Source organism: Mauremys mutica, chromosome 17 (genome assembly GCF_020497125.1).
Source record: "Mauremys mutica isolate MM-2020 ecotype Southern chromosome 17, ASM2049712v1, whole genome shotgun sequence".
In the NCBI taxonomy this organism is placed as follows: Eukaryota; Metazoa; Chordata; order Testudines; family Geoemydidae; genus Mauremys; species Mauremys mutica.
In genome coordinates, this window is record NC_059088.1 from 6,043,116 (window position 1) to 6,069,299 (window position 26,184).

General features: G+C 63.9%; 2 protein-coding genes across 6 annotated transcripts; one reads left to right on the forward strand and one right to left on the reverse strand.

Annotated features, from left to right (window-relative positions):
• Positions 1–266: 266 nt before the first annotated feature.
• On the forward strand, positions 267–6,442 carry LOC123351610 (chemokine-like receptor 1). 2 transcript variants are annotated; one of them, XM_044991079.1, is made up of 2 exons: positions 267–303; positions 5,212–6,442. In XM_044991079.1, the coding sequence occupies exon 2, from the start codon at positions 5,220–5,222 to the stop codon at positions 6,261–6,263; it is 1,044 nt and encodes a 347-aa protein (XP_044847014.1). In that variant the 5' UTR covers positions 267–303; positions 5,212–5,219; the 3' UTR covers positions 6,264–6,442. The 2 variants fall into 2 exon arrangements, with proteins under 2 accessions (XP_044847014.1, XP_044847013.1); XM_044991078.1 differs by lacking the exon at positions 267–303 and adding an exon at positions 1,833–1,875.
• Positions 6,443–7,677: 1,235 nt separating this feature from the next.
• LOC123351600 (pleckstrin homology-like domain family B member 3) lies at positions 7,678–25,719 on the reverse strand. 4 transcript variants are annotated; one of them, XM_044991063.1, is made up of 18 exons: positions 25,656–25,719; positions 24,207–24,265; positions 22,140–22,250; positions 19,618–19,843; positions 18,510–18,641; positions 17,949–18,086; positions 17,524–17,652; positions 15,719–15,874; positions 14,994–15,104; positions 14,509–14,595; positions 13,125–13,220; positions 12,810–12,909; positions 12,523–12,634; positions 12,169–12,256; positions 11,372–11,431; positions 11,066–11,288; positions 9,411–9,496; positions 7,678–8,801 (listed from the first exon to the last, which is right to left on the reverse strand). In XM_044991063.1, exons 4-18 carry the CDS (start codon positions 19,831–19,833, stop codon positions 8,667–8,669), a joined length of 1,869 nt encoding a protein of 622 aa, XP_044846998.1. In that variant the 5' UTR covers positions 19,834–19,843; positions 22,140–22,250; positions 24,207–24,265; positions 25,656–25,719; the 3' UTR covers positions 7,678–8,666. The 4 variants fall into 4 exon arrangements, with proteins under 4 accessions (XP_044846998.1, XP_044846996.1, XP_044846999.1 ...); XM_044991061.1 differs by having other exon boundaries at positions 12,169–12,259; XM_044991064.1 differs by lacking the exon at positions 13,125–13,220 and having other exon boundaries at positions 12,169–12,259.
• Positions 25,720–26,184: the final 465 nt, after the last annotated feature.

The window sequence follows — 26,184 nt, forward strand, 5'->3', positions numbered from 1 at the left end:
GAACCGGCTCCAGCTCACCACTGACTCCACCTGCTCCATCCGGACACCTGGGTTCCCCACTGCCAGCCCTGCCCTGACCCCACAGCTCCTGCCCTGATGCCTCCCCCCCCCGGCCCCCATGCTGGCAGCCACAGGCAGTGCCCACCCCCCCACCTCCAGTTCTCCTTTTTGGTGCATCCTCACACATCCTGCTCCGGGGCAAGGGGCCAAATCCAGGGGGTGGTGCCACTCTGGCAGCCGCTGGGTTCCTGGAAAATAAACTCAGAGACAAGCGGACGGGGCCGGCGGGCGCTGCCTTCCCAGGTAACGGGGCAGGCGGCAATGCCACTCTGGGCCCCACACAGCCCCTGTCATGGCTGGACTGGGAACACGGGCAGGGGCGGGCTGAAGGGGGTGTAAAATTCGATCTCTGTGCGTGGGAGCAGGGGTGCACACGCTGTGTGTCAGTTGTGCCTGTGTGCGGTAGAAAACTCTAGCTGTGTGTGTGCTGACACGTTGGGTCTCAGCTGTGACATTGTGTGTGTGTGTTTGTGATGAAGTGGGGGATTTTCTTAGACTCTTGCAGGAGCACGGTGTGTGCCTCAGTTTCCCTGTGTGCTGTGTGTGTAAAGGGAAAGGTTGTTGTTGCAGGGGACTTGCCTAGGAGTTGGGACCCAGACAATGGCCTGGAGATGGGGGACCCAGCGCTGGTAACCAGGATGCCCCCCACCTTGGGAGCCAGCCAGTTCTGGCCAGTGCGGGGACAATGGGCTGAGGAGAGAGGGGCCCGGGGACCTGACCAGGGGGGAAAAAAGGACGGAAGAGAGGGGCCCAGGTGACCTGTTTACCTGGGACTGCGGACGGAGGAGGGGCTGGTGGAGGAGGGGATTTAGGGGGCTCGGCTGGAAGGAGGGGGCTGGGCAGGGGACAAGGTGCAGCCGGACCCATGGGGATGGGGACAGACCCAGCTGGCCGGGGCGGAGACTGGCCAGGCCCGAGGCCCCTGAGACCTGCCTGGGCTGGGTGCTGGTGGGGAGTCACTGGGTAGAGCTGGGGGGGCCTTGCTCCCCCTGGGGGTGGGGGCCCCGGGGGCCCCGAGCGAGGGGCTAGCCCTACCCCCCTCCCAGGGCGGGCAAAGGGAGCCGGGGGGCTCGTTCCCCGGGCACGGCGGGCTGGGCTCCGCTCCAGCCTGGCTCGCAGGTGGCAGGAAGACGACACCTCCGGTTTCAGACGTGAAAAGGGGAACCGAGGCCCCTGCCCCGGGGAGGTTTTCACCGGGGGATAAAGGAACCCGGCTTCCGGTCCCACCAGCTGGGGAGGAAGTGAGAGCCCAGGGCAGAGGTGGGCAAGGGGCAGCTGCCTCCCCTGACGAGTCGCCCACCAGGCAGCCCAGCCCAGCCAAGGGGAGCAGTGCATGCTGGGAACGCTCCCGCCCTTGGCCATGGGGCAGCCGTGCATGCTGGGAGCTGCCTGACACCTCACTTGGCCACTCTGCAGCAGTGCATTCTGGGAATCCTCCCCCTCCCCAATTGGTCACACCTGGCTCCTAAGCAAGCCCTGCCCTGTGTCTCCACCTGCTCCGCCCGGACACCGGGGTTCTCCCCTGCCGGCCCTGCCCTGTGTCTCCACCTGCTCCGCCCGGACACCTGGGTTCTCCGCTGCTGGCCTGCCCCCACAGCCCCCAAGCTGGCAGCAACAGGCAGTGTCCCCCCCTCCCCAGCCCAGTTCTCCTTTTTCGCACATCACTCCCCCAGCACGTCCGCTCTGGCCGGGGCCCAACCCCGGGGGGGGCGGGGGGGGCGGGGACGGGTGACCGTCTGGCGGCTGCTGGGTTCCTGGAAAATAAACTCAGAGCCAGCGACAAGCGGACGGGGCCGGCGGGCGCTGCCTCCACAGGTAACGGGGCAGGTGGCCACGCCAGCCTGGGCCCCACACAGCCCCTGTCATGGCTGGAGAGGGGCGGGCTGGGGGCTGTAATATTCCATCTCTGTGCGTAGGGGCAGGGTGCACACGTTGTGTGTCAGCTGTGACTGTGTGTGCATAACACTAGCTCTGTGTGTGCACACGTTTGTCAGTTGTGACTTTTTGTGTGTGTTATAACAATCGCTCTGTTTTTCTGTGTGTGTGTGTACACACATTGTGTATCGGTTGTGACATTGTGTGTGTGATAACAACCGCTCTGTTTTTCTGTGTGTGTGTGCACGTTGTGTGTCAGTTGTGACATTGTGTGTCTGTTATAATAATCGCTCTGTTTTTCTGTGTGTGCGCACATGCGTTGTGTGTCGGTTGTGACACTGTGTCTGCTATAACAATTGCTGTGTTTTTCTGTGTGTGTGCGTGCACATGTGTATCGGTTGTGACACTGTGTGTGATAACACTCGCTCTGTTTTTCTGTATGTGTGTGTGTGCACGTTGTGTGTCAGTTGCGACATTGTGTGTCTGTTATAACAATCGATCTGTTTTTCTGTGTGTGTGTACGTTGTGTATCGGTTGTGACATTGTGTGATAACAATCACTGTTTTTCTCTCTGTGTGCACACATTGTGTGTCGGTTGTGACATTGTGTGTCTGTTATAACAATAGCTCTGTTTTTCTGCGTGTGTGTGCACATGTGTATCGGTTGTGACATTGTGTGTCTGTTATAACAATTGCTGTGTTTTTCTGTGTGCGCACATGTGTATTGGTTGTGACATTGTGTGTGTGATAACAATTGCTCTGTTTTTCTCTGTGTGTGTGTGCACGTTGTGTGTCAGTTGTGACATTGTGTGTCATAACAATTGCTGTGTTTTTCTGTGTGCGCACATGTGTATCGGTTGTGACATTGTGTGTCTGTTATAACAATTGCTGTGTTTCTGTGTGTGTGCACACATTGTGTATCGGTTGTGACATTGTGTGTGTGATAAATCGCTGTTTTTCTCTGTGTGTGCACACATTGTGTGTCGGTTGTGACATTGTGTGTCTGTTATAACAATCGCTCTGTTTTTCTGTGTGTGTGTGCAGGTTGTGTGTCAGTTGTGACATTGTGTGTCTGTTATAACAATTGCTGTGTTTCTGTGTGTGTGCACACATTGTGTATCGGTTGTGACATTGTGTGTGTGATAAATCGCTGTTTTCTCTGTGTGTGCACACATTGTGTGTCGGTTGTGACATTGTGTGTCTGTTATAACAATCGCTCTGTTTTTCTGTGTGTGTGCACACATTGTGTATCGGTTGTGACATTGTGTGTGTGATAAATCGCTGTTTTTCTCTGTGTGTGCGCACGTTGCGTGTCAGTTGCGACATTGTGTGTCTGTTATAACAATCGCTCTGTTTTTCTCTGTGTGTGTGTGTGCACGTTGTGTGTCAGTTGTGACATTGTGTGTCTGTTATAAAAATCACTCTGTTTTTCTGTGTGTGTGCACACATTGTGTATCGGTTGTGACATTGTGTGATAACAATCACTGTTTTTCTCTCTGTGTGCGCACATGTGTATTGGTTGTGACATTGTGTGTGTGATAACAATCACTCTGTTTTTCTCTGTGTGTGTGCACGTTGTGTGTCAGTTGTGACATTGTGTGTCATAACAATTGCTGTGTTTTTCTGTGTGCGCACATGTGTATCGGTTGTGACATTGTGTGTGTGATAAATCGCTGTTTTTCTCTGTGTGTGTGCACGTTGTGTGTCAGTTGTGACATTGTGTAATAACAATCACTGTTTTTCTCTCTGTGTGCACACATTGTGTGTCAGTTGTGACATTGTGTGTCTGTTATAACAATCGCTCTGTTTTTGTGTGTGTGTGTGTGCACATGTGTATCGGTTGTGACATTGTGTGTGTGATAATCGCTCTGTTTTTCTGTGTGTGTGTGTGCACGTTGTGTGTCAGTTGTGACATTGTGTGTCATAACAATTGCTGTGTTTTTCTGTGTGTGCGCACATGTGTATCAGTTGTGACATTGTGTGTGTGATAATCACTCTGGTTTTCTCGTGTGTGTGCACGTTGTGTGTCAGTTGTGACATTGTGTGTCTGCTATAACATCGCTCTGTTTTTGTGTGTGTACGTTGTGTGTCAGTTGTGACATTGTGTGTCTGTTATAACAATCGCTCTGTTTTTCTGTGTGTGTGTGCACATATGTATCGGTTGTGACATTGTGTGTGTGATAATCACTGGTTTTCTCTGTGTGTGTGCACGTTGTGTGTCAGTTGTGACATTGTGTGTCGGTTATAACAATCGCTCTGTTTTTGTGTCTGTGTGTGTGTACGTTGTGTGTCAGTTGTGACATTGAGTGTCTGTTATAACAATCGCTCTGTTTTTCTGTGTGTGTGTGCACATATGTATCGGTTGTGACATTGTGTCTGTGATAATCACTCTGGTTTTCTCTCTGTGTACACGTTGTGTGTCGGTTGTGCCATTGTTATAACACACAATCGCTCTGTGTTTTTCTCTGTGTGTGTGTGGGTGCATGTTGTGTGTCGGTTGTGACATTGCATGTGCATTATAACACCCTAGCTCCGTGCGTGTGTATTTGCCCTGCAGCTGGACGAGAACTGCCCCATCGGGGTCAGACCGACCCAGGCCAGGCAGCAGGGGGAGCCAGGGGCTGTGTGGGGCTCCCACTCCCCTCACAGAGCCAGGGAGAGAACCCAGGTGTCCTAGAAGCCCTGCACAGGGTCACTTCCCCTTTTCCTGGTTGAGAGGCACCATGCCAGCCGGCGGGGGGTGGGGCGGGGGGCAGCGATAAAAGCCAGGTGTGGACGTTGGCATGGTGCCCTCTGTCCGCCCACAGCTCGGGACGCTTGGCAAGGAGCCAGACGTACCCCCCCGGGCTGCCAGGGGGGCAATCGTCCCGTCCCCCCCCGCACCACCGATAGCTCCACCGCTCATGGTGCCCTTGGCTGGGAGCCCAGAGATGGACAATGGGAGGCGGGGAATATGTGGGGTCAGCCTGGCCATGCAAATAAACCCGGCCCCACCTCCAGAGAGGGTTGATGTGAACCCTTCCCTGGCTAGGGGGCACTGGCCCCAGGGCAGGGACTGGCTGACTCAGTGGGGCAGGGAATGGGGCATGGGGGCTTTCCCCTCTAGGGGGCACCAGCCCCAATCGGGCTCTAGGGTGGAGAACTGGCTGACTCAGGGGGGCAGGGAATGGGGCACAGGGGCTCTCCCCTCTCGGGGGCACCGGTGCTGGTCCGGCCCCAGGCCGGGGGACTGGCAAGCTCTGGGAAAAGGCCTCCCCCCACTCTCAATCTCTCTCAGGTCCCGTCATGGAGACCAATGTCTCCTCCGATCTCTGGATGACCAGCCCTGGTCCTTCTCCTGCCAAGGCCAAGCCTGACCTGAACGCCATCATGGACCTAGTCCAGGTCGTCTTCTACACCGTGGTCTTTGTGGGGGGCTCGCTGGGCAACGGGCTGGTGATCTGGCTCACGGCTCGCCGGGCCGGCCACTCCGTCAACTGCGTCTGGTTCCTCAACCTGGCGGTGGCCGACTTCGTCTTCTCGGTCAGCCGGGCGGTGCCCCTGGTGAAGAACGCCTTCTACCGCAGGCACTGGCCCTTCGGCGCCTTCCTCTGCCAGGCCACCAGCTTCATCAAGTACCTCAACATGTTCTGCAGCGTCTTCCTCTTGGCGGCCATCAGCCTGGACCGCCTGGCAGCCGTGGCCTTCCCGGTGTGGTCCAAGAACCGCCGGGGCCCCCGCCTGGCGTGGGCGGCCGCTGCCGGGGCATGGGGGGCGGCCGCCGTGGCCAGCCTGCCCTTCTACCTCTACCGCAAGCTGGTGCCGGAGGGGAAGACCAACGGCCTCAAGTGCTCCTTGACGCTGGGAGAAGGGCCCAAGCTGACGCTGTATCTCCTCCGGCTGCTCTGCGGCTTCCTGGCCCCCTTCGCCATCATCCTGGCCTGCTACGGGGCCTTAGCGGCCGTGCTGAGGCGGCGCCCGGCCACCGTCCGCTCCAGGAAGCCCTTCAAGGTCATGGCGGCCATTGTGGTGACCTTCTTCCTCTGCTGGGCCCCCTACCACCTCTTCCTCCTCCTCAAGCTGGCGGGCGTCAAGGGCCAGGCCATGGCCGTGGGGCTGCCGCTCGCCTCCTCCCTGGCCTATCTCAACAGCTGCGCCAACCCCGTCCTTTACTTCTTCATGGGGCTGGAGTTCCGCCGGGCGCTGAGACGGACCACCTTGGCCGGGGCCTTCCGCCGGGCCCTGCTGGAGGACACGGCCTACTCAGTCAGGTCCCACAGCCGCAGGAAGGAGGCAGCTTCCTCCATTGACGGGCTGGCCCAGAGCTCGGTGTCCCCCAACCTGGCTTGAGAGACCCCGAGGGAGCGGGGCCTGTGGGGCCGAGGGAGACAGGGACTGCGCGAGGTGGGTGCCCTGGCACAGCCGGCGGTGGCGAAGAGAGCAGTGCAGAGACAGATGCCAAAGGAGCCCCCAGCCATCCCACCACAAACACCAATGTGCTTCTTCCCGGCCAGAGACCTGCGGACGTCCCCAGAGTGGGGACAGCGGCAAAGAGGGCTACACACAGCCCTACACACACACACACACAGACACACACACAGCGCGTCCCCCACCCCCAGCCTGTCTCCATCCCACTACCCCCACCAACGTGAGTGCAGCTGTCCTAGAACCAGACTCCTCCATCCACCCCCAAAGCACTCGGAGGAAGAGCTCCACAAACACAGCCTCTGCCCACCCCCAACACACACAGCCCCTCTCACGCCCAGCCACGAGGTACCCCACCGGCCCCACCAATGTGCTTCCCTGCCCTAGAGAGACTTGTCTGTGGGTCTGCAGAACAGACAGCAGCTTGGGTAGCGGCGAAGAGTCCCACCCCCCAAATGCTCCCCCCCCACACACAGATCCACCCCGTGCACACCCATCCATCCCACCTGCCCCACCAATGTGCCTCTGATTCACTTAGGGAGTCCAGCCCGGGGACCGGGTTGTCCCAGTGGCAGCCTGGTCTGAATCCCCACAAACTCATACCATGGATCGTCCCATTAAAACAGCTTCTCCTTGAACGTCTCTGGCCTGTTCGCTGCCCATGAGCCCAGCCCCGACGGGGGGGAGGGAGCCTGGCACCCCCCAGTGCAGGCCCGGCTCAGCCAGAGACAAAGGGCTCCTTGTGACTCGATGCTATCGGCACAGGAGAGGTTGTGGTTAGAGTGGGAGCGAGAAGGCTGTGAGCCAGGACTCCTGGGTTCTCTCCCCAGCTCAGGGAGGGGAGTGGGGACTAGTGGTTAGAGCCAGGGGGGCTGGGAGCCAGGACTCCTAGGTTCACTCCCCCAGTCTGGGAGGGGAGTGGTATATAGTGGTTAGAGCGGGGGAGGGCTGGGAGCCAGAAGTCCTGAGCTTGCTCCCCGGATCTGGGAGGCCCCACCACCCCTTGTGTGCCTGAGACACCACAGTCTGGGGGTCAGAGCTGCCAGCCACAAAGCTCCCAGTCTATCACCTGCTGCTTTGTGATCCACCCGGGGCACCGGCACAGCTGGCAAGGCCTGGACTGGCAGGGGGTTGTGGGTCGGGGGCGAGGGGCACTGGCAGAGCTTGGGGCGGGGGAGCCCAGGGGGCTGGAGCGAGGGGCATTGGCAGAGCTTAGGGTGGGGGAGCCCAGGGGGCTGCGGGTCGGGGGCGAGGGGCACTGGCAGAGCTTGGGGCGGGGGAGCCCAGGGGGCTGTGGGGCTGGAGCGAGGGGCACTGGCTGCAATAAAACTAGGGGGACACGGCCCGTGGGTCAGACGAGTTTCTGTAATAAATAGTTGGCGTCAGCAGGGGGCAGCGACCCCGGGCCCCACAACAGACACGGGGGGGGGGGTACAGACGAGATCCAGGGGGCTCCCCCTGCTGCCACCTTTGGGCTCAGCCCCGGCCCCCTGGGCCTTGGCCACATGGCACAAAGCATGCTGGGAAAGGCCATACAGGCAACAGATTCTTTGCGCCCTATCAGAGAGACTCCACACTCCCCATTGGTCGGGGCTTGGCCACGGCGCCCTCCAGGCATGGCCACCATTGGCCAGTTCAATCCTGGTCTCCTCCGATTGGTGCATCCTTGAAGCCTGCTCCCATTGGTCAAGATTTCAGACAGTCAATGGGAAGTCCAAGCCACCATTGGTCAGTTCAATCCCGGTCTCCTCCCACTGGTGCAAATTCCAGCTGAGTCTTTTGGCCAGGTTTCAAAGCCAGGCCGCATGCAATTGGTGGGAATTCCAATCAGGTGTTCCCCACCCCACCCCCATTGGTTAGCATTTAAGGCAGGTCTCCTCCTATTGGTGCAGATTCTGAACAAGTCTTTTCCTGTTGGCCAGGCCTCAACCCTTCTCTCCACGGATTGGTGCAGGTCCCAGGTGAACATGCATCCAATTGCCTGGCCTTCCAACTAGGCCTTCTCTGATTGGCCAGGATTCTCAGTGAGCCTCCTCCCATTGGTCAGGAAACAAAGCCACTTGCCTCCCATTGGTCCCAGTTCCGGGAGCGTCTGTGTTTTAGAAGAGCCCTGCTCTGATTGGAGGCAAACGCCTGCGCCTCATTGCTCCCGCCGTGGCCGAGGTCAAAAGGGGCGGGGCCAGCACGGCTTCACACCTTCAAGAACCAAGTCCACCCCCCCCATTGGCTGCCCTGCCCTCAAGCCCCTCCCAGGGGCGGAGCCAGTGGCCCAGCTGGCCACGCCCACCAGGTGGGCAATGTCTTTGGTGGGTGCCTGGGGGGCCCGGCTCAGTAGCGGGTGTTCTCCTCGGCGGCCGTGACGATGGCGTCCATCCAGATCCGCATGGCCTCGGCGCTGGGCGCCACCAGGCAGAAGAGCCGGTCGTAGGTCTTGACACAGAAGGTCAGTTTGGGGTTGGGGCTCTGCGGGGGAAGGAAAGGGTCAGCCAGTGGGGGGGTGGCTGGGACCCCCTGGGTCCCTGGGCTCGGGGGGGGACAGGAAGGTTGGGGGGACGGTGCCACAAGTTCCAGGGCTCAGCGGCAGGATGCCGTGGGTCCCAGCGCTGGAGGGTCTGGAGGGTTGGGGTGGACGTTGTGGGTCCCCATGCTGGGAGGCTGGTGGGGGCAGGGGGAGGAGATACTGTGGGTCCCAGCACTGGGGGCTATCCCATGGGTCCCTGTGCTGGGGGGTGGGAGGACTCCGTGGGTCCTGGAGCTGGGGGTGGGTTCTGGGTGGGGACACTGCGGGGCGGGATGATGCTGTGGGTCCTGGCACTGTGGCGGGGGGTGCTGCAGGGCTTGGGGGCACACTGGGGGGTGAGATGACACCATGGGTGCTGGCGTGGTGGGGGGGCACTGCGGGGCTGGGGGGGGGGGGACACCGTGGGTCCTGGCACTGTGGTGGGGGGTGCTGCGGGGTTTGGAGGGGGCACTGGGGGGTGGGATGACACCATGGGTGCTGGCGTGGTGGGGGGGCGCTGCGGCGCTGGGCGGGACACCGTGGGTCCTGGCATTGGGGGGGCGGTGGCGTACCTTGAAGGCGCTGCGCAGGTGATCATAATAAACCTCCTCGATGGCCTGGAAGTAGATGACGCCCTTGAGCTTCGCCTCCTCTTTGTCTGCAACGAGAGGGGGCAGCTATTAGGAAGGGGGGCAGGGGGGTAGGGAGGGGGCAGAGATACAGGGGGATGCAGGAGGCACTGGCTCCCCAGTGGGGGGTAGCAGAGAAGGAGGCGCCCAAGGGGGTGCCTGGGGGGCTCTCCCGCAGAGTAGGCCTGCAGGCATCACTGGAGGTGGGTGACCAGAGGAGGGGGCTGCTGAGGGAGGAGGGTACCTGGGGGTGTTGTGGGGCAGGGGGTGCCTGGGGGCATCCAGGGGGAATCAGGAGGCACTGGGTCTCACTCGCAGAGTAGGCCAGCAGGCGTTGCTAGGGGTGGGTACTGGGGGGCCGGTGACCAGAAGAGGGGAGTGCTGGGGGAGGAGGGTCCCCAGGGGCTGCCGGTACTCGGGGGCACTGTGGGGCAGGGAGTGCCCAGGGGTCAGTGGGGGGTACTGGTGCTCACCCACATAGCAGGCCAGCAGGCGTCACTAGGGTGGATGCTGGGGGGCGGGTGACCAGAGGACGGGGACGCTGGGGGAGGGAGGTACCCGGGGCAGGGAGCTCCCAGGGGCCCCATGGGGCGGGGGTGTCTGGGGGGGATACTCTCGCTCACCCACATAGCAGGCGTCACTGGCGGTGGGTGCCAGGTGACCAGAGGACGGAGACGCTGGGGGAGGGAGGTACCCAGGGCAGGGGGTACCCGGAGGCCCCATGGGGCGGGTGGGTGTCTGGGGGGTGCTCTCGCTCACCCACGTAGCAGGCCAGCAGGCGTCATTTGGGTGGGAGCTGGGGGGCGGGTGACCAGAGGACGGGGACGCTGGCGGAGGGAGGTACCCGGGGCCCGGAGCTCCCGGGGGTCCCATGGGGCGGGGGGTCTGGGGGTGCTCTCGCTCACCCACGTAGCAGGCGTCACTGGGGTGGGTGCCGGGGGGCGGGTGACCAGAGGACGGGGAGGCTGGGGGCAGGAGGTACCCGGGCCCGGAGCTCCCGGGGGTCCCATGGGGCGGGGGGTCTGGGGGGTGCTCTCGCTCACCCACGTAGCAGGCGTCACTGGGGTGGGTGCCGGGGGGCGGGTGACCAGAGGACGGGGAGGCTGGGGGCAGGAGGTACCCGGGGCCCGGAGCTCCCGGGGGTCCCATGGGGCGGGGGGTGTCTGGGGGTGCTCTCGCTCACCCACGTAGCAGGCCAGCAGGCGGCATTTGGGTGGGTGCTGGGGGGGCGGGTGACCAGAGGACAGGGACGCTGGCGGAGGGAGGTACCCGGGGCCCAGAGCTCCCGGGGGTCCCATGGGGCGGGGGGTGTCTGGGGGGGTGCTCTCGCTCACCCACGTAGCAGGCGTCACTGGGGTGGGTGCTGGGGGGCGGGTGACCAGAGGAGGGGGCTGCTGGGGGAGGAGGGTACCCGGGGGTCCCATGGGGCGGGGGGTCTGGGGGGTGCTCTCGCTCACCCACGTAGCAGGCCAGCAGGCGTCACTGGGGTGGGTGCCGGGTGACCAGAGGACGGGGACGCTGGGGGCAGGAGGTACCCGGGGCCGGGGGCTCCCGGGGGTCCCATGGGGCGGGGGGTGTCCGGGGGGGCTCTCGCTCACCCACGTAGTAGGCCAGCAGGCGCCGCTGGCGGTCGAAGCAGAACCAACGTTTCTTCCAGGTTTTGATGCGCCCGCCCATCTTGACCAGGAAGCCGCGGCAGGCCCTGCCCGTCACCCGCACCTCGGGGCAGGTCTCCAGGCTGTGCCCCGAAGCCTCCAGGTGGGCGCGCAGGTCCAGGGGGGCGGGGGCAGGGGGCTCCCGCGCCGGCCCCGGGCTCCGGTCCTGCACAGGCAACAGGGGGGGTAAATGTGGGGGGGGGACGGACGCCAGGAATCCCGGCCCCAGTCCAGCCCGCGGGGTCTCACCTGGGCAGGGGGGGGCGGCTCCGTGTGTTGTGTCTCCCCCTGGGCCACTCGTTTCGCCTCCTGCGGGGACAGAGGGGGGGTCAGAGCCCAGTGCCCATCGTGGGGGGGGGCCTGGCCCCTCCACCCCCAAAAGACCCCAATCCGGTGACTCCCAGCCCCCACCCCCGGCTTCCTGGGGAGCCCCAGAGACAGAGCTGCCCTCCCCCACCCTCCTGCTCCACCCCTGCCCCCCCATCATCCTGGCCTCGCCCCCACCTCCACCTCACCCCCCCTTCATAGCAGGCCCTGCCCCCCCCGGCTCCTCCCCCTGCCACACACCCCACCTTGACCCTGTCCACCCCCACCCCTCTGTCCCCGCCTCCATCCTGGCCCCGCCCCCAGCCAGTCTGTGTCCCCCTTTGGTGTCTGGTGCAGGGGGGCGGGGAGAGGAAGCCAGCAGCTGATGCAGCGAAACCCCAACTTCCCTATTCCCGGCCTGGAGACCATGGGACAGACACGTGGGGGGACGTGGGATCCTGGGGTTAGAGCCGGGAGGGGTGGGAGCCAGGACTCTTGGGTTCGCTCCCTGGCTCTGGGAAGGGGATAGAGTGGAGTGGTCAGAGCCGGGAGGGGTGGGAGCCAGGACTCCTGGGTTCGCTCCCTGGCTCTGGGAAGGGGATAGAGTGGAGTGGTTAGAGCCGGGAGGGGTGGGAGCCAGGACTCCTGGGTTCGCTCCCTGGCTCTGGGAAGGGGAGGGGGGTCAGGAGAGTCAGAGCTGGGGGTCGGCGGGAGGCGAGCCAGGACTCCTGGGTTCTTACCCGCGCCTGCAGCAGCCGCTCTCTCTCCGCCATGGCCTCCCGCACCATCCGCTCCATTTCGGCCAGTTTGGTGACACAGGAGCTCACGCTGCTGCGGAGGGAGCAGGACACTGAGTCGGTGGGGAGTGAGGAGCCTGGAGTGACCCAGGGGTCCCCCCCCAATGGGTAGGAGGGGGGCAGAATGGGATGGGGGCTTCTGGGTGCGGGGGGAGAGTTTGGAGGGGCCTGTGTCTGGGAGACCCAAGGACAGGGCAGTGCAGAGGGGGGGAGCAGAGGGCGGGAGGGGGGTGATCGGGGGCATGGAGGGGACGATGGGGGTTGGAGGAGGGAGGGGAACCACTGGGGGAATCTCACCTGTATGGCCCCCCCGGCGGGTACAGGGGGGCGTTGAGATGTTTGAGTGGCACGCAGCGCCGGTCGCCCCCCGCCGAGAGCTGCAGCGCCAGGACGTCCGAGTCTAGCCCCCCTGAGAGAGACGGGGGGGTGGGATCAGCACCCCGTAGGCACAGAGAACCCCCCCTGCAACCCTCCCCACACCGGTCCCACCCGGCCCCACACCGTGCCTTGGGAGATGTCCTGGGAGCCCCCCTAAATATCCCCTCCCCCGCACACACAGATCCTTCCCATCCCCACCCTCCTACCGTTGGCTTCCAGCGAGAGGGGGCGCTGAGCGGGGCGGGGGGGCGGCCGGTCCCCCCGTCTTCGGGGCAGGCTCCTCGATCTCTGCAGCCCGAAGGAGCTCTGGAGACAGAAAGCAAGGGGGGGGTCGACGAGCGGGGTTCACCCCACCCCCACCCCAGGTACCCCGACACTGCCCACCCCCCACCCCGAGCCCTGGGCTCTGCCCCCTCCTAGCCGTCGAGGTGGGGGACAGGACGGGGCACAGACACAGGCGAGCACAGACAGCCAGAGCAGAGACGGCGGGGGACGGGCACAGGACAGACGGACACACACACCTGGACGGAGCTGCGGACGGAGAACACGCAGGCCGGGTCGCGCTGGTCGCAGCCCAGCACCACGACCTTCCGATCCGTCTTTTGGGTGAACATGAGCTGCAGAGACACGGAGACATCGACGTACGGACAGACACACGGACACGGCAGGGGTGGGGCTCCCAGCCCTCCCTGCTCTAACCACTAGCCCCCACTCCCCTCCCAGAACCAGCAAAAGAGTCCAGGTGTCCTGGCTCCCAGCCTCCCTGCTTTGACCACTAGGCCCCATTCCCCCCTCCCCAGAGCCAAGGAGAGAACCCAGGAGTCCTGGCTCCCAGGCCCCCCCCTCCTCTAACTCACCAGACTCTGCTCCCTTCCCAGAGCTGGGGCGAGAACCCAGGAGTCCTGACTCCCAGCTCTCCTTGGAGCCACCTGTCTGCAATGCCTGGAACTCACCAGCAGGTGGCAACATGACCCCACCTACCCAGGTGTGAGGCAGTGGGAATGTTCTGCCCGTCTTCTCTGAAGACTCTGTGTGTGCCTCAGTTTCCCCTGTGTGTTACTCAAGTATCCGGTGGTGGGAGGAGTGTGTGAGCGAGGGCAGGTGTGACGCTGCCTGGGACGGAGAACTGGCCGGACACTGTACCTGGGCACCTGATGGCCGCCGCCCCCCCGAATCAGCGGGTGGTGTCGGTGCTGGCCCGGGTCAGAGACAAAGGAACAAGGAGGGGAACAGGCGGGTCTGGGGCCAGGCAACTGGAACCGGGTCAGGCTCCTGCTTGGGACTCAGAGGGGGGAGTCCCAGACTCTGGGCCCCGCCATGGACTCTGCTGCAGGTCCCTTCTACGCTGGGCTCCCGTCTGTGTCACGCTGCCTGGGAGTCGCTGCTGGCCTGGGTCTCCGGGACACCAGGTAAACGTGTGTCTTAACCAGGGGCTCCCAGCCCACAGCTGTGGGGTCCCAGGCATCCGGGGCGGGCAGGGGGGGCAAGGGGGTGGTCACAGCCTTGGGACACAGCAGAGACGCTTTGATCTGAACTGGAGCAGGCAGGGCCGGGGGCAGGGGGACTCCAGCACCGGTGGGGGAGGGAGAGGTGGGGGGACACGGTGGGGAGGCTGGGGGGGACCCCAGCGAGTGGGGAAGGGTGAAGTGGGGAGAACAGGATGTGGGGGACCCTGGCAGGTGAAGGAGGAGGAGGGGCACGGGGTGGGGGGGACCCTGGCAGGTGGGAGACAGGTAGGTGGGGGCGCAGGATGGGTGTGTCGGGGGGGACTCTGGCGGATGAGGGAGGGGGAAGGGGCACGGGCTGGGGGGGGACCCTGGCAGGTGGGAGACAGGTAGGTGGGGGCGCAGGATGGGTGTGCCGGGGGGACCCCTGCAAGTGAGGGGGGGCACGGGTGGGGGTTACCTTGGTGAGCTCCTGGTTACTGACGGGCGAGTCATCTCCGCTCTGGTCCTCACAGGCTTTGCCCAGCTCCTCCAGCCGACGCCGCTCCTGGGGACACAGGCCGGGGCAGGGGTCACCTCGTGGGGTCCTGCCCCGCCCCTGCCCCCTACCCCGCCCCCCACTCAGATCCACGAGGTCCTGCACCGTCCCCCACTCTCACCCACTGGGTCCTACCCCACCCCCCACTCTGCCCCACTGGGTCCTGTCTCATCTGCTCCAGCCCCTGGGGTCCTGCCTTGCCCCCTACTTAGACCCATGGGCCTGGCCGGCCTGGTGACCCCCCACACACACACTCTGGGAGGGCATTGGGGTCTCATGGTAAGAGCAGGAGGCTGGGAGCCAGGACTCCTGGGTTCTCTCCAAGGTTTGGGAGAATGGGGTTAGATGGGGACTGGAGGCCGGGAGCCAGGACTCCTGGGTTCTCTCTGGGGGGGCGGGTTCCTCACCAAGTTGAGGCTCTGGACGGCCTCTCCCTTCTCCTGCACCAGCTTGCGGCACTCGCCCGCCATGTGCTCCTGCACCGAGCACACCTGGGCCTCCAGCCTGCGTACCTTCCTCTGGGGGGGGAATGGGGAGGGTGAGAGTCCTGTGGGGGAAGGGACACCCCCCCACCCCAAGAACCCAGGTGTCCCTACCTGGGACCTAACCAGGGGGAACCCCACCCCGGGGGCCCCCTGCATTGAACTGTGGGGACAGCCCCCCACCCAGGAGGTGGGTAAGACCTGGCACCGGATCCCCCTGCCCCCCAGGTGCCATCCAGGAGAAGGGTGAGACCCGGTGCCGGATCATCCTGCCCCCCTGGAATGGGCTGTGGGTGTAGCCAAGACCTGGAGCAGGATCCCCCATGCCCTCTGGAACGGACTCGCTGCTCAGGACCCGGATCCTGGCACCCCCTGGAATGGATTCTGGGTGTCACTGTCCTGGAGGAAGGTAAGACCTGGACCCCTGTGCCGGGTCCCCTCCCCCTCTGGATCGCACTCGGTTGCCGGAAGACCTGGAACAGGATTCTCCGGTCACAACCTGGAGCCAGATCCCAATGCCCCTGGAATGGAGTCGCAGGTTCCACCCCGGAAGGAGGGTAAAATATGGAACCGGGTCCCAGTGCCCCGGAATGGAGTCGCAGGAGGAGGGTAAGACCTGGAGCGGATCCCTGAGGATGGGCCCCGCTCACCTTCCTCTCCTTGAGGCTCTCCTGGACCTGGGCTATCTGGCGGGCCAAGGCCTGGCAGGCCGCCTCCTTCTCCTCCTCCAAGCGGCTCTCGCGCTCCAGCTGCTGGAACTCCAGGTCCTCGTAGCTCCTCAGCGCCCCCTCCAGCATCTCCGACGTCTGCAGGGAAGGAGACCCCGTCAGGACTCCTGGGTTCTATCCCAGCTCTGGAAGGGGAGGGGGGTCTAGTGGATTATGGGGGAGGAGCGGGGGAGGCTGGTACATCTGGGCTGTATATAAGAATGGCCATACTGGGCCAGCCCAATAGTCCATCTAGCCCAGTATCCTGTCTCCCAACAGGGGCCGATGCCCGGTGCTCCAGAGGGCAGTTATCGAGTGATCCATCCCGTCGTCCACTCCCAGCTCCTGGCAGGCGGAGGTTTAGGGACATCCAGAGCAGGGGCTCGTGGCCCTGACCAATAGCCACTGATGGACCTATCCTCCAGGTACTTATTTCATTCTTTTTTTAACCCCGTTATAGTTTGGGGTTTCACAACATCCCCCGGCAAGGAGTTCCACAGGTTGACTGTGCGTTGTGTGACGAAATACTTCCTTTTATTTGTTTTAAACCTGCTGCCTGGTAGTTTCATTGGGTGATGCCTGGTTCTTGTGTTACGAGGAGGAGCAAACAGCACTTCCTTATTCAGTATCTCCACACCCGGCATGATTTTATAGACCTCGATCATATCCCCCCTTAGTCGGCTCTTTTCTAAGCTGAACAGTCCCGATCTTATTAATCTGTCCCCATATCGCAGCTGTTCCATACCCTGAATCATTTTTGTTGCCCTTCTCTGCACATTTTCCAATTCTTACGGATCTTTTTTGAGCTGAGGTGACCACATCTGCACGCAGTGTTCAAGGTGTGGGCGTACCATGGATTTATACAGAGGCAATGTGATATTTTCTGTCTCATTATCTATCCCTTTCTTAACGATTCCCAACATCCTGGTGGCTTTTTTGACTGTGCTGCACATCGAGTGGATGTTTTCAGAGAACTCGCCACAGTGACTCCAAGATCTTTCTGGAGTGGTAACAGCTAATTTAGATCCCATCATTGCATATGGAGAGTTGGGATTGTGGTTTCCAATGTGCATCACTTTGCATTGATCAACACGCAATCTGCCATTTGGTCGCCCAGTCACCCAGTTTTGTGAGATCCCTTTGTAGCTCTTCACAGTCTGCTGGGACTTAACTCTCGAGTCATTTCGTATCATCTGCACATTTTGCCACCTCCCTGTTTACCCCTTTTTCCAGATCATTTATGAACATGTTGAACAGCGCTGGGCCCAGAACAGACCCCCGGGGGACACCACTATTCACCCCTCTGCCCTGTGAAAACTGGCCATTCATTCCTCCCCCTTGTTCCCTATCTTTTACCTTCCCTGTTATCCCACGACAGCTCCCTTTGCTTAAGGGCCTTTGGGGAGGGACCCTGTCAAAGGCTTTCTGGAAATCTAAGTGCACCAGATCCACTGGATCCCCCTTGTCCAGGTTTGCCGACCCCTCCAAGAACCCGGCCCACCCCATGCGTGTCCGGAGCCACCGACCTTATTCCCCTCTACGTGTCCTCTGGGCCATATCAATGTACATGGGCCACCCCGGGGTCTCCTCCTCTGGGCCATATCAATGTACATGGGCCACCCCGGGGTCTCCTCCTCTGGGCCATATCAATGTACATGGGCCACCCCGGGGTCTCCTCCTCTGGGCCGTACCAGCCAGCCCAGCGCTACACAGGGTGCGGGACCTGCCGGGCTGTCCCCGGCCCCTACCTGCTGCAGCTGGCTCTGCATCCGCTCCCGCATGCTCTCGGGCTGGGTCTCCAGGTGGGTCTGGGACTCGGCATGTTGCCTCTGGAGCTCCTCCACCTTGCGCCGCTCCTTCCCCAGCCGAGCCTTCTCCTGCCGGAGAGGGGCGGGGTCAGAAGCCAGGACACCTGGGTTCCACGGACACACGCTCCTGGCCGGACACCATCCCCGACAGGCTGGGGACAGGGCCAACCCACAGCAAAGGGTGCTGGGAAAGGTGGGCACGCCTGGGCGGGAGCAAAGGACTCTGGGATCCAGTGGGCAACGGGGAGAGTAGCAAAGGATTCTGGGGGAAATGGGCCAAGGAGGGAGGGAGCACAAAGGATTCTGGGGGAAGAGGAGCCCCGCAAAGGCCGCTGGGAGACATGGAGGCTGGGCAGGGGCCTGACCTTCTCTCTCTCGGTGTGGCACCGGTGCACCGTCTCCGCGAACCTCCTCTGCAGCTGCAGGACCAGCTGTTCCTCGCGTTGAACCTCCCGCCACTCGGCCGCCAGCTCCCCCTCCAGCAGCGCCCCCTCCAGCTTCATCTGCCGGGAGCGGGGCAGGTTAGACCCACAGGGACCGGGGCCCACGGCATAGAGCCGACAACGGGCAGCTCCCGCCCACGACAGCCCACCAGAGCCCACTCCTCTCCCACGGCCAGGAATGGAACCCAGGCGTCCTGGCTCCCAGCCCCTCCCGCTCTGACCCACGAGACCCCACTCCCCTCCCAAAGCTGGAGAGAACCCAGGCGTCCTGGCTGTGCAGCTCAGTGATTTCCCTCTCCCCAAACCCAGCTGCTCCTGCTGTGGTTGTAGCAGGGACCCACCCAGCCCCTCCCCCCCTGGCTGGGCGCGGTGCCCCGGCGAGACAGGTTTGCCAGGTGCCGGCAGCTGGGAACGCCCCCCACCCCCACCCCCCCCCCCAGACATGCCCGTGACTCAGGGAGGGGAGCCCGGGGACGGACGCACCTCAATGCTCATCTCCTTCTGCTGGTGCTGCAGCTCCTTGATGCGACTCTCCAACTCCGCGACCCGGCCCAGCGCCTCGTCCTGCTCCCCCCGCAGCCGGGACCCCTCCGCGCCCGCCTGGGGGCTCTCGTCCTGGGCAGGAGAGAGCGGGAGTGAACCAGCCCTGTCGACAAGGGGACCCCTTTCCCCGCCCTGAGCCGGCCAGTCCCCCGCCCTGGGGCCGGATGGGAGCCAGCGCCCGGTCGAGGGGACAGGCCCCTGCCCCATTCCCTGCCCCCCTGAGCCAGCCAGTCCCCCGCCTGGGGCCGGATGGGAGCCAGCGCCCCCTCCAGGGGACAGGCCCCTGCCCCATTCCCTGCCCCCCTGAGCCAGCCAGTCCCCCGCCTGGGGCCGGATGGGAGCCAGCGCCCGGTCGAGGGGACAGGCCCCTGCCCCATTCCCCCCCCCCCCCGAGTCAGCCAGTCCCCCGCCCTGGGGCCGGATGGGAGCCAGCGCCCCCTCCAGGGGACAGGCCCCTGCCCCATTCCCTGCCCCCCTGAGCCAGCCAGTCCCCCGCCCTGGGGCCGGATGGGAGCCAGCGCCCCCTCCAGGGGACAGGCCCCTGCCCCATTCCCTGCCCCCCTGAGCCAGCCAGTCCCCCGCCTGGGGCCGGGGGGGAGCCAGCGCCCGGTCGAGGGGACAGGCCCCTGCCCCATTCCCTGCCCCCTGAGCCAGCCAGTCCCCCGCCCTGGGGCCGGATGGGAGCCAGCGCCCGGTCGAGGGGACAGGCCCCTGCCCCATTCCCTGCCCCCCTGAGCCAGCCAGTCCCCCGCCTGGGGCCGGATGGGAGCCAGCGCCCGGTCGAGGGGACAGGCCCCTGCCCCATTCCCCCCCCCCGCCCCCCGAGTCAGCCAGTCCCCCGCCTGGGGCCGGGGGGGAGCCAGCGCCCGGTCGAGGGGACAGGCCCCTGCCCCATTCCCTGCCCCCTGAGCCAGCCAGTCCCCCGCCTGGGGCCGGATGGGAGCCAGCGCCCAGTCGAGGGGACAGGCCCCTGCCCCATTCCCTGCCCCCCTGAGCCAGCCAGTCCCCCGCCCTGGGGCCTAGCGGGGACAGGCCCTGCGCCACTCACCCCGTTCTGGGCACTCTCCGTGCTGCTGGCCTCGTCCTCCTCAGGGCTGTCGCTCGTGGCTCCCCCGGAGCTGGAGGAGAGACAGTCGGCCTTGCCCACCAGCTGGGCCTGGGCCGCCCCGGGGCCCCTCCACCTGCCCTGCCCCGCGGGGGCCAGCACAGGGCATCGCGAGGTCTGGCTCAGCCCCGCCAGGGGCTCATTCTCCTGGAGAACCATGGCCAGAGACCTGCAATCGCAAGGGAGCGGAGGCGCTAGGGGGCACTGGGCTGCAGGGGGCCGGGTGGGGGGCTCTGCCCTGGCCCCGGCACCTCAGCTCCAGTGACTCCTTTCTGGTTCCCTAAATCTCCCCATATAACCAGCCCCCGACCCCACCCCAGAGGTGGCCGCATCTCAGCGCCGGGTGAGAGGTCCCTGTATCAATAGCCCCACACCCCACCCCAGAGGTGGCCGCATCTCAGCGCCGGAAGAAGGATCCCTGCATAAACAGCCCCCATTATTAGCGTTAACCCCAGGGACTCCCTGCCACTGGATATTCCAGAGAGTGACCCTCACAGAGGTCCTGCCTTCGTCATTTCCCCAAGTCCTGCCCCTGGGGCGGGAACACCCCAGGACAAAGCTGAACGCAGCCCGAAAGCGAACCTCCGGCACTCGGAACAGCCCTGCTGATGAAAGGCCAAATCGTCCCCATGGGGGTGGGGCCACCCTGCACCAGGCAGGCGGCCCCGTCCTCAAGGCGCCATTCCTGCCCCAGAGGTGGCACCTCCCTGGATCTCTGGGGCAGAGATGCCCGGCCTGAGGGAGTCCCAAGGGTGGGCCAAAGCCCAGAGGAGGGAGGGGAATTTTCTACCGGGCAGGCGAGAAGAGGGATTTGTTTGCTCCAACAGGACAAAACAAAATGATCAACCCCCACCTGCAGCCCCCGCACCTGCCAGCTCTCCCCACTTCCTCATGGACCCCCCCCCCGGGCTCTCGGCCCCTTGCCAACCTTGGGATGCAGCCACCTCTGGGGCAGAGTGTGGGGGCTGTTAGTAAAGAAGTCATTTACCCAGCAGCTCCAAATTAGCAACCACTACACTGCAAAATTATTCCCTCTGCTGTCAAACAGGACACCGACATTCTCCTTCACTTCCTGTCCCAAAACCTGTTGCAGGGCTGTTCCCCAGATGCCGTGTTTCTCCCCAAAAGTGGCCGCATCTCAGGGCTGCGCGAGGGGTCCCTGTATAACCAGCCCCCGTGCCTCACCCCAGAGGTTGCCGCATCTCAGCACTGAGTGGGCATCCCTGTATAACCAGCCCCCGTGCCCCACCCCAGAGGTGGCCGCATCTCAGGGCTGCGCGAGGGGTCCCTGTATAACCAGCCCCCGTGCCCCACCCCAGAGGTGGCCGCATCCCAGGGCTGGGCGAGGGGTCCCCGTATAACCAGCCCCCGTGCCTCACCCCAGAGGTGGCCGCATCTCAGGGCTGCGCGAGGGGTCCCTGTATAACCAGCCCCCGTGCCCCACCCCAGAGGTGGCCGCATCTCAGCACTGAGTGGGCATCCCTGTATAACCAGCCCCCGTGCCCCACCCCAGAGGTGGCCGCATCTCAGCACTGAGTGGGCATCCCTGTATAACCAGCCCCAGTGCCCCACCCCAGAGGTGGCCGCATCTCCATGCTGTGTGCATTGGACAGGCTCTTTAGCAGGGAAAAATCACCTTGACCCTGGTTCACCCCGGCCTTGGCACCTTCCGCTTTATCTCTGGCGCCAGATTGTCCCCATCTGAACCAGCGCCAGGGGCTGGCACTGCCAGGCCGGGGGCTGGGAAGAGCAAAGGGAGTCGGGATTTTCCATGGGCCGGGGCAAACTGCTGATAGGGGGTTGGGACGACCCTGGCCCCACACGGCCGGGGGGGGCGGCGGGAGGGAGAGACAGACCCTGGGGCTGTTTGTATTTCAGCCAGGGCCGCCCAGAGGATTCAGGGGGTCGGGACAAAGCAATTTCGGGGGCCCCTTCCATTAAAAAGTTGCAATACTATAGAATACTATATTCTCACGGGGGCCCCTAGGGGCCTGGGGCAAATTGCCCCACTTCCTCCACCCCCCCCCCCCCGGGCGGCCCTGATTGCAGCTTCATGCGGGGGGCTGGGGGGATGCTCCTGCCGGTCTGTCTGAGGATCTCAAAGCACTTCAGTATTGACTGACTGAGCTGTTCTCACAGCCCCTCCACCGCCCCTGCCCCCAGGGGTCATTTGTTCTGTTTGCTAGAAACAAGTCCTGGCTCCCACCCCCACCCCCACCCCTAACCACTAGACCCCACTCCCCTCCCGGATCCCGGGAGAGAACCCAGGAGTCCTGGCTCCCAGCCACGCCCCCACCCCCACCCTCTAACCACTAGACCCCACTCCCCTCCCGGATCCCGGGAGAGAACCCAGGAGTCCTGGCTGCGCCCCCCCCCCCATTCTTTCAGCCCAGCACTCAATCAAGGGGCTCTCCCTTCACGAACCCCCATAATGAGGGCCACAGCCCCGGGCCGGCACCACTCACCCCTCAATCCGTGCGGGGGGGGGCGGGGGCGATCCCTGGTTTCTCCAGGCCCCTCCTCCCTCTGCTCCAGGACGCAGGCAGGACCCAGGTGTCCGGGAGTTGCTGTGGGAACTGGGGAAGAGAAGCAGGGTCAGGCGAGCCGTGGGGGGAAGGTCACGAGCCACCCCCCCCAACTTCCCCGCCCGCCTCTTTCTGTTTCTCTTTCTCTCCCCCCCCCCCCCCATGGCCAGGTGGCGGCCGCTGCGCTCCGGGACCCCCGCCCCAGCCCCGCTCACCGGCCCCCCGGGGAACCCCTGCCCGCGCGTCCGGCTCCGCTCCCGGCTGGGGGGCAGCGGCGGCTCCAACTCGTTTTCCAGCCCGAGGTTGGAAACACAACACCTGTGACATCAGCGCCCGCGAGGGGAGGGCACGTCAGGGCCGGTCACAGCCCGGGAACCCAGGCGTCCTGGCTCCCAACCCCCACCTCCCCCCACTCCAACCCACCAGCCCCCACTCCCCTCCTAGAGCCAGGGAGAGAACCCAGGCGTCCGGGCTCCCAGCCCCCCCTGCTCTAACCACCAGCCCCCACTCCCCTCCCAGAGCCAGGGAGAGAACCCAGGAGTCCTGGCTCCCAGCCTCCCCTGCTCTAACCACCAGCCCCCACTCCCCTCCCAGAGCCGGGGAGAGAAACCAGGAGTCCTGGCTCCCAGCCCCCACCCTGCTCTAACCACTAGACCCTGCTCCCCTCCCAGAGCCGGGGAGCGAACCCAGGCATCCGGGCTCCCAGCCCCACCCCTGCTCTAACCACTACACTCCGCTCCCCTCCCAGAGCTGGGGAGCGAACCCAGGCATCCGGGCTCCCAGCCCCCCCCAGGCAGGCCGGGTGTGGATCACGAATCAGGGGAAGTTGAGCAGTTAAACCGAGAGCCCGAGCCCTGCACGAGATCTGGCCTGGGACTTTCTGACCTTATGTAACCGCCCTGGGCCAAGAACTCAGACTGATCCATCTGCCCGGCTCTGGGAGGGGAGCTGGTGGCTGAGAGCGGGGGAGGGAGCCAGGGCTCAGTTTGGGCAGGTTCTTTCACCGGTCTGTGCCTCAGTTTCCCTGCCTAGGAGCAGGGAGGTGACTCTGCCCCTGCTGGGCCCCTGTGTGCTGGGCAGGAGTTAGTTACCAGCCAGGTGGATGAGACAGCCGGCGGGGGTGGGGAGGATCCACAAAGAACCCCACCCTTCCCCCTCCAGCCCCGAAACCTCCCCTGCCACTGAGTGTGTGCACCTGGCCCCATGGGGGCCTTTCCCTCTAGGGGGCCATGGCTCCCATAGGGCCCCATGGTGGGGGGCTGGCCGGCTCTGGGGGGCAAGGAACGGAAGATGGGTTCTCCCTCCCCTGGCCTTGCCTGCTTTCACACAACCCCAACCCTCTGGCCTGTATCAACATGGGAGCTGGGCAATCAGCTACACCAGGGATTTCAGAGCTTTAGTGCTGGGGGGCTGGGAACCAGGACTCCTGGGTTCTCTCCCCGGCTCTGGGAGGGGAGTGGGGGCTGGTGGTTAGAGAGGTGGGGCTGGGAGCCAGGACTCCTGGGTTCTCTCCCCGGCTCTGGGAGGGGAGTGGGGGCTGGTGGTTAGAGCAGAAGGGGCTGGGAGCCAGGACTCCTGGGTTCTCTCCCCGGCTCTGGGAGGGGAGCGGGGACTGGTGGTTAGAGAGGTGGGGCTGGGAGCCAGGACTCCTAGGTTCTCTTCCCAGCTCTGGGAGGGGAGCGGGGGCTGGTGGTTAGAGCAGAAGGGGCTGGGAGCCAGGACTCCTAGGTTCTCTTCCCAGCTCTGGGAGGGGAGCGGGGGCTGGTGGTTAGAGCAGAAGGGGCTGGGAGCCAGGACTCCTGGGTTCTCTCCCCAGCTCTGGGAGGGGAGTGGGGGCTAGTGGTTAGAGCAGAGGGGGCTCAGCACCCGGACTCCTGGGCTTCATCCTTGACTCTGGGACAAGGCTCCCAGGGAGGAGTCCTGCATCCGTGAGAGAAACCAGTTTGTCTCCCTCGGGCCTGGCAGATCGAGACAGGCTGAGTCCTGCCGGCTGACACCCAAATTTACCTGGCGGGAGTTTCCCTTGGGAACTTCGTTCCCACGAGAGCCGAGCAGGGGGCAGGGCGCTGCAGCAGGTCGGGTTTGAAAATCAGAAACAGTTTTAAAAAAATAAATAAGGCTAATTTGAAAGGCCCCACGACCCCTCTCCCTGCCCACCTGGAACCAGCCAGTTCCCACCTTGGGCACAGATGGGAGCCAGCCCCCCTAGAGGGAAGGGTCCCATGTCCCCCCAGAGCCAGCCAGCCCCCCGTGTTCAGGGCTATCCCTTCTCTCCATACATCCCCCAGCCGCTCTGTCACCAGTGGGGCCTAGGGCCCTCAGGCTGTTTGTGGAAGAGGGACTGGACCTAACGGCCCCAACACACCCCAGAGCTGGGTGCAAAGTTCACAGGCCCTGATAAGGAGAGCTGCTCCCTGGAGATCAGCACAGGGGAGCAGAGGGGGCAGAGCAGGCAGCCATTGAAGGGTTAATTGGCCCCAGATTTCTGTCTTCCCCCCACCCCTTCCCCAGCTGACAGGTCCACATGAGGTGCACCAGGGGCTTGTTCAAACCCGCCACCGGCCTGTGGGATTCTAGCGTTCATGTGGGAACAGTCAACCTAGGCCAGCACCAGGCTGGATGCCAGGACACCTGGGTTCTCTCCCCATCTCTGGGAGAGGAGTGGGGTCTAGTGGGTTCAAGGGGGGGAGGGGCTGGGAACAGCGGTCCTGCACAAATTTCCCACCTCTGTGCCTCAGTTTCCCTCACTTCACTCCCCAGGGCAAAAGAGTTTACAAGGCTCAACTAATTAACCCCTATTAATTGCTTTGAGATCCAGGGCTGAAAGCACCAGCAGAGAGTCCTGCAATCAGCTGTCTCCCCACCCCAGCCAGAGCCATTGGGGTCATGAGTGCTGAGTTCTTAGCCACTGGCTGCCTGAGGAACCCCATAGAGCAAGGAGGGACCCCCAGAAAACTCCCTCAATCTCTACAGAAACCCTCCTCTTAGTAGGGACCAGAAAAGGGATCCCTTTTATAGCCCTGCCCCCTTCCCAGCATGCCTCACTGCCCAGCCCACAACCCGGGGACTACAGCTCCCACAATTCCTTTCTTCCAAGGCTGCAGCCTTAAAGGGGCAGCACCCCTTATTGGAGGGGGTGTCTGGGGATGGCTCTATCACAGGCACAAACACCTCCCGCCCCCTCGCCCAGTCAGGACAGAGCCCCACCAGCATTGCGCCTGGCTCTGGGGTGGTGTGCAGCTGGCTGGGCCTGTTTGCAGGGGTCAGGGTGGGTGGGGAGAGGCCGAGGGGTGGGAGTCCCTTTTTTAAGCAGGGTGGGGGGGATGCTGTGGCTCACCCCTCCCTGGAGAGGAGGGAAGGGAAGAACTAGCAGGACTGGATGAAGGAAGGATGGGGGAGCAGTTTGGCTCTGTGGGGTGCGGGGAGGGACGGAAGCCGATTTTCCTTCCCTCTCACCGTTCTTTGGGCCAGGGCCACACGTAGGCTCCTGCGGCTGTTCCTAGGGGGGAGTCGAGGGGGCCGGAGGGCAGGGGGAGGAGAGCACCCACAACCCCACAGCTGCAAAGCCGGAGAACAGGCGGGGAAAAGAGTGAGGGAGCAGCGCCCCCTGGTGGGAAACTGCAGTAACAGGGTGGCCCCATGAGCTCAGCCAGCCTGGGGTCCTGCCCCACAACCTCAACACCAGGAGCCCAGTCGCCAAGTATCCCGCCCTGCCTGAGCCACACGGGCCCATCCACCCCGGCGTCCCGCCCTGCCCGAGCGGGCCCGTCCACCCCGGCGTCCCACCCTGCCCGAGCCGCACGGGGCCCGTCCGCCCCGGCGTCCCGCCCTCCCCGAGCCACACGGGCCCGTCCGCCCCGGCGTCCCGCCCTGCCCGAGCCACACGGGCCCGTCCACCCCGGCGTCCCGCCCTCCCCGAGCCACACGGGCCCGTCCGCCCCGGCGTCCCGCCCTCCCCGAGCCACATGGGCCCGTCCGCCCCGGC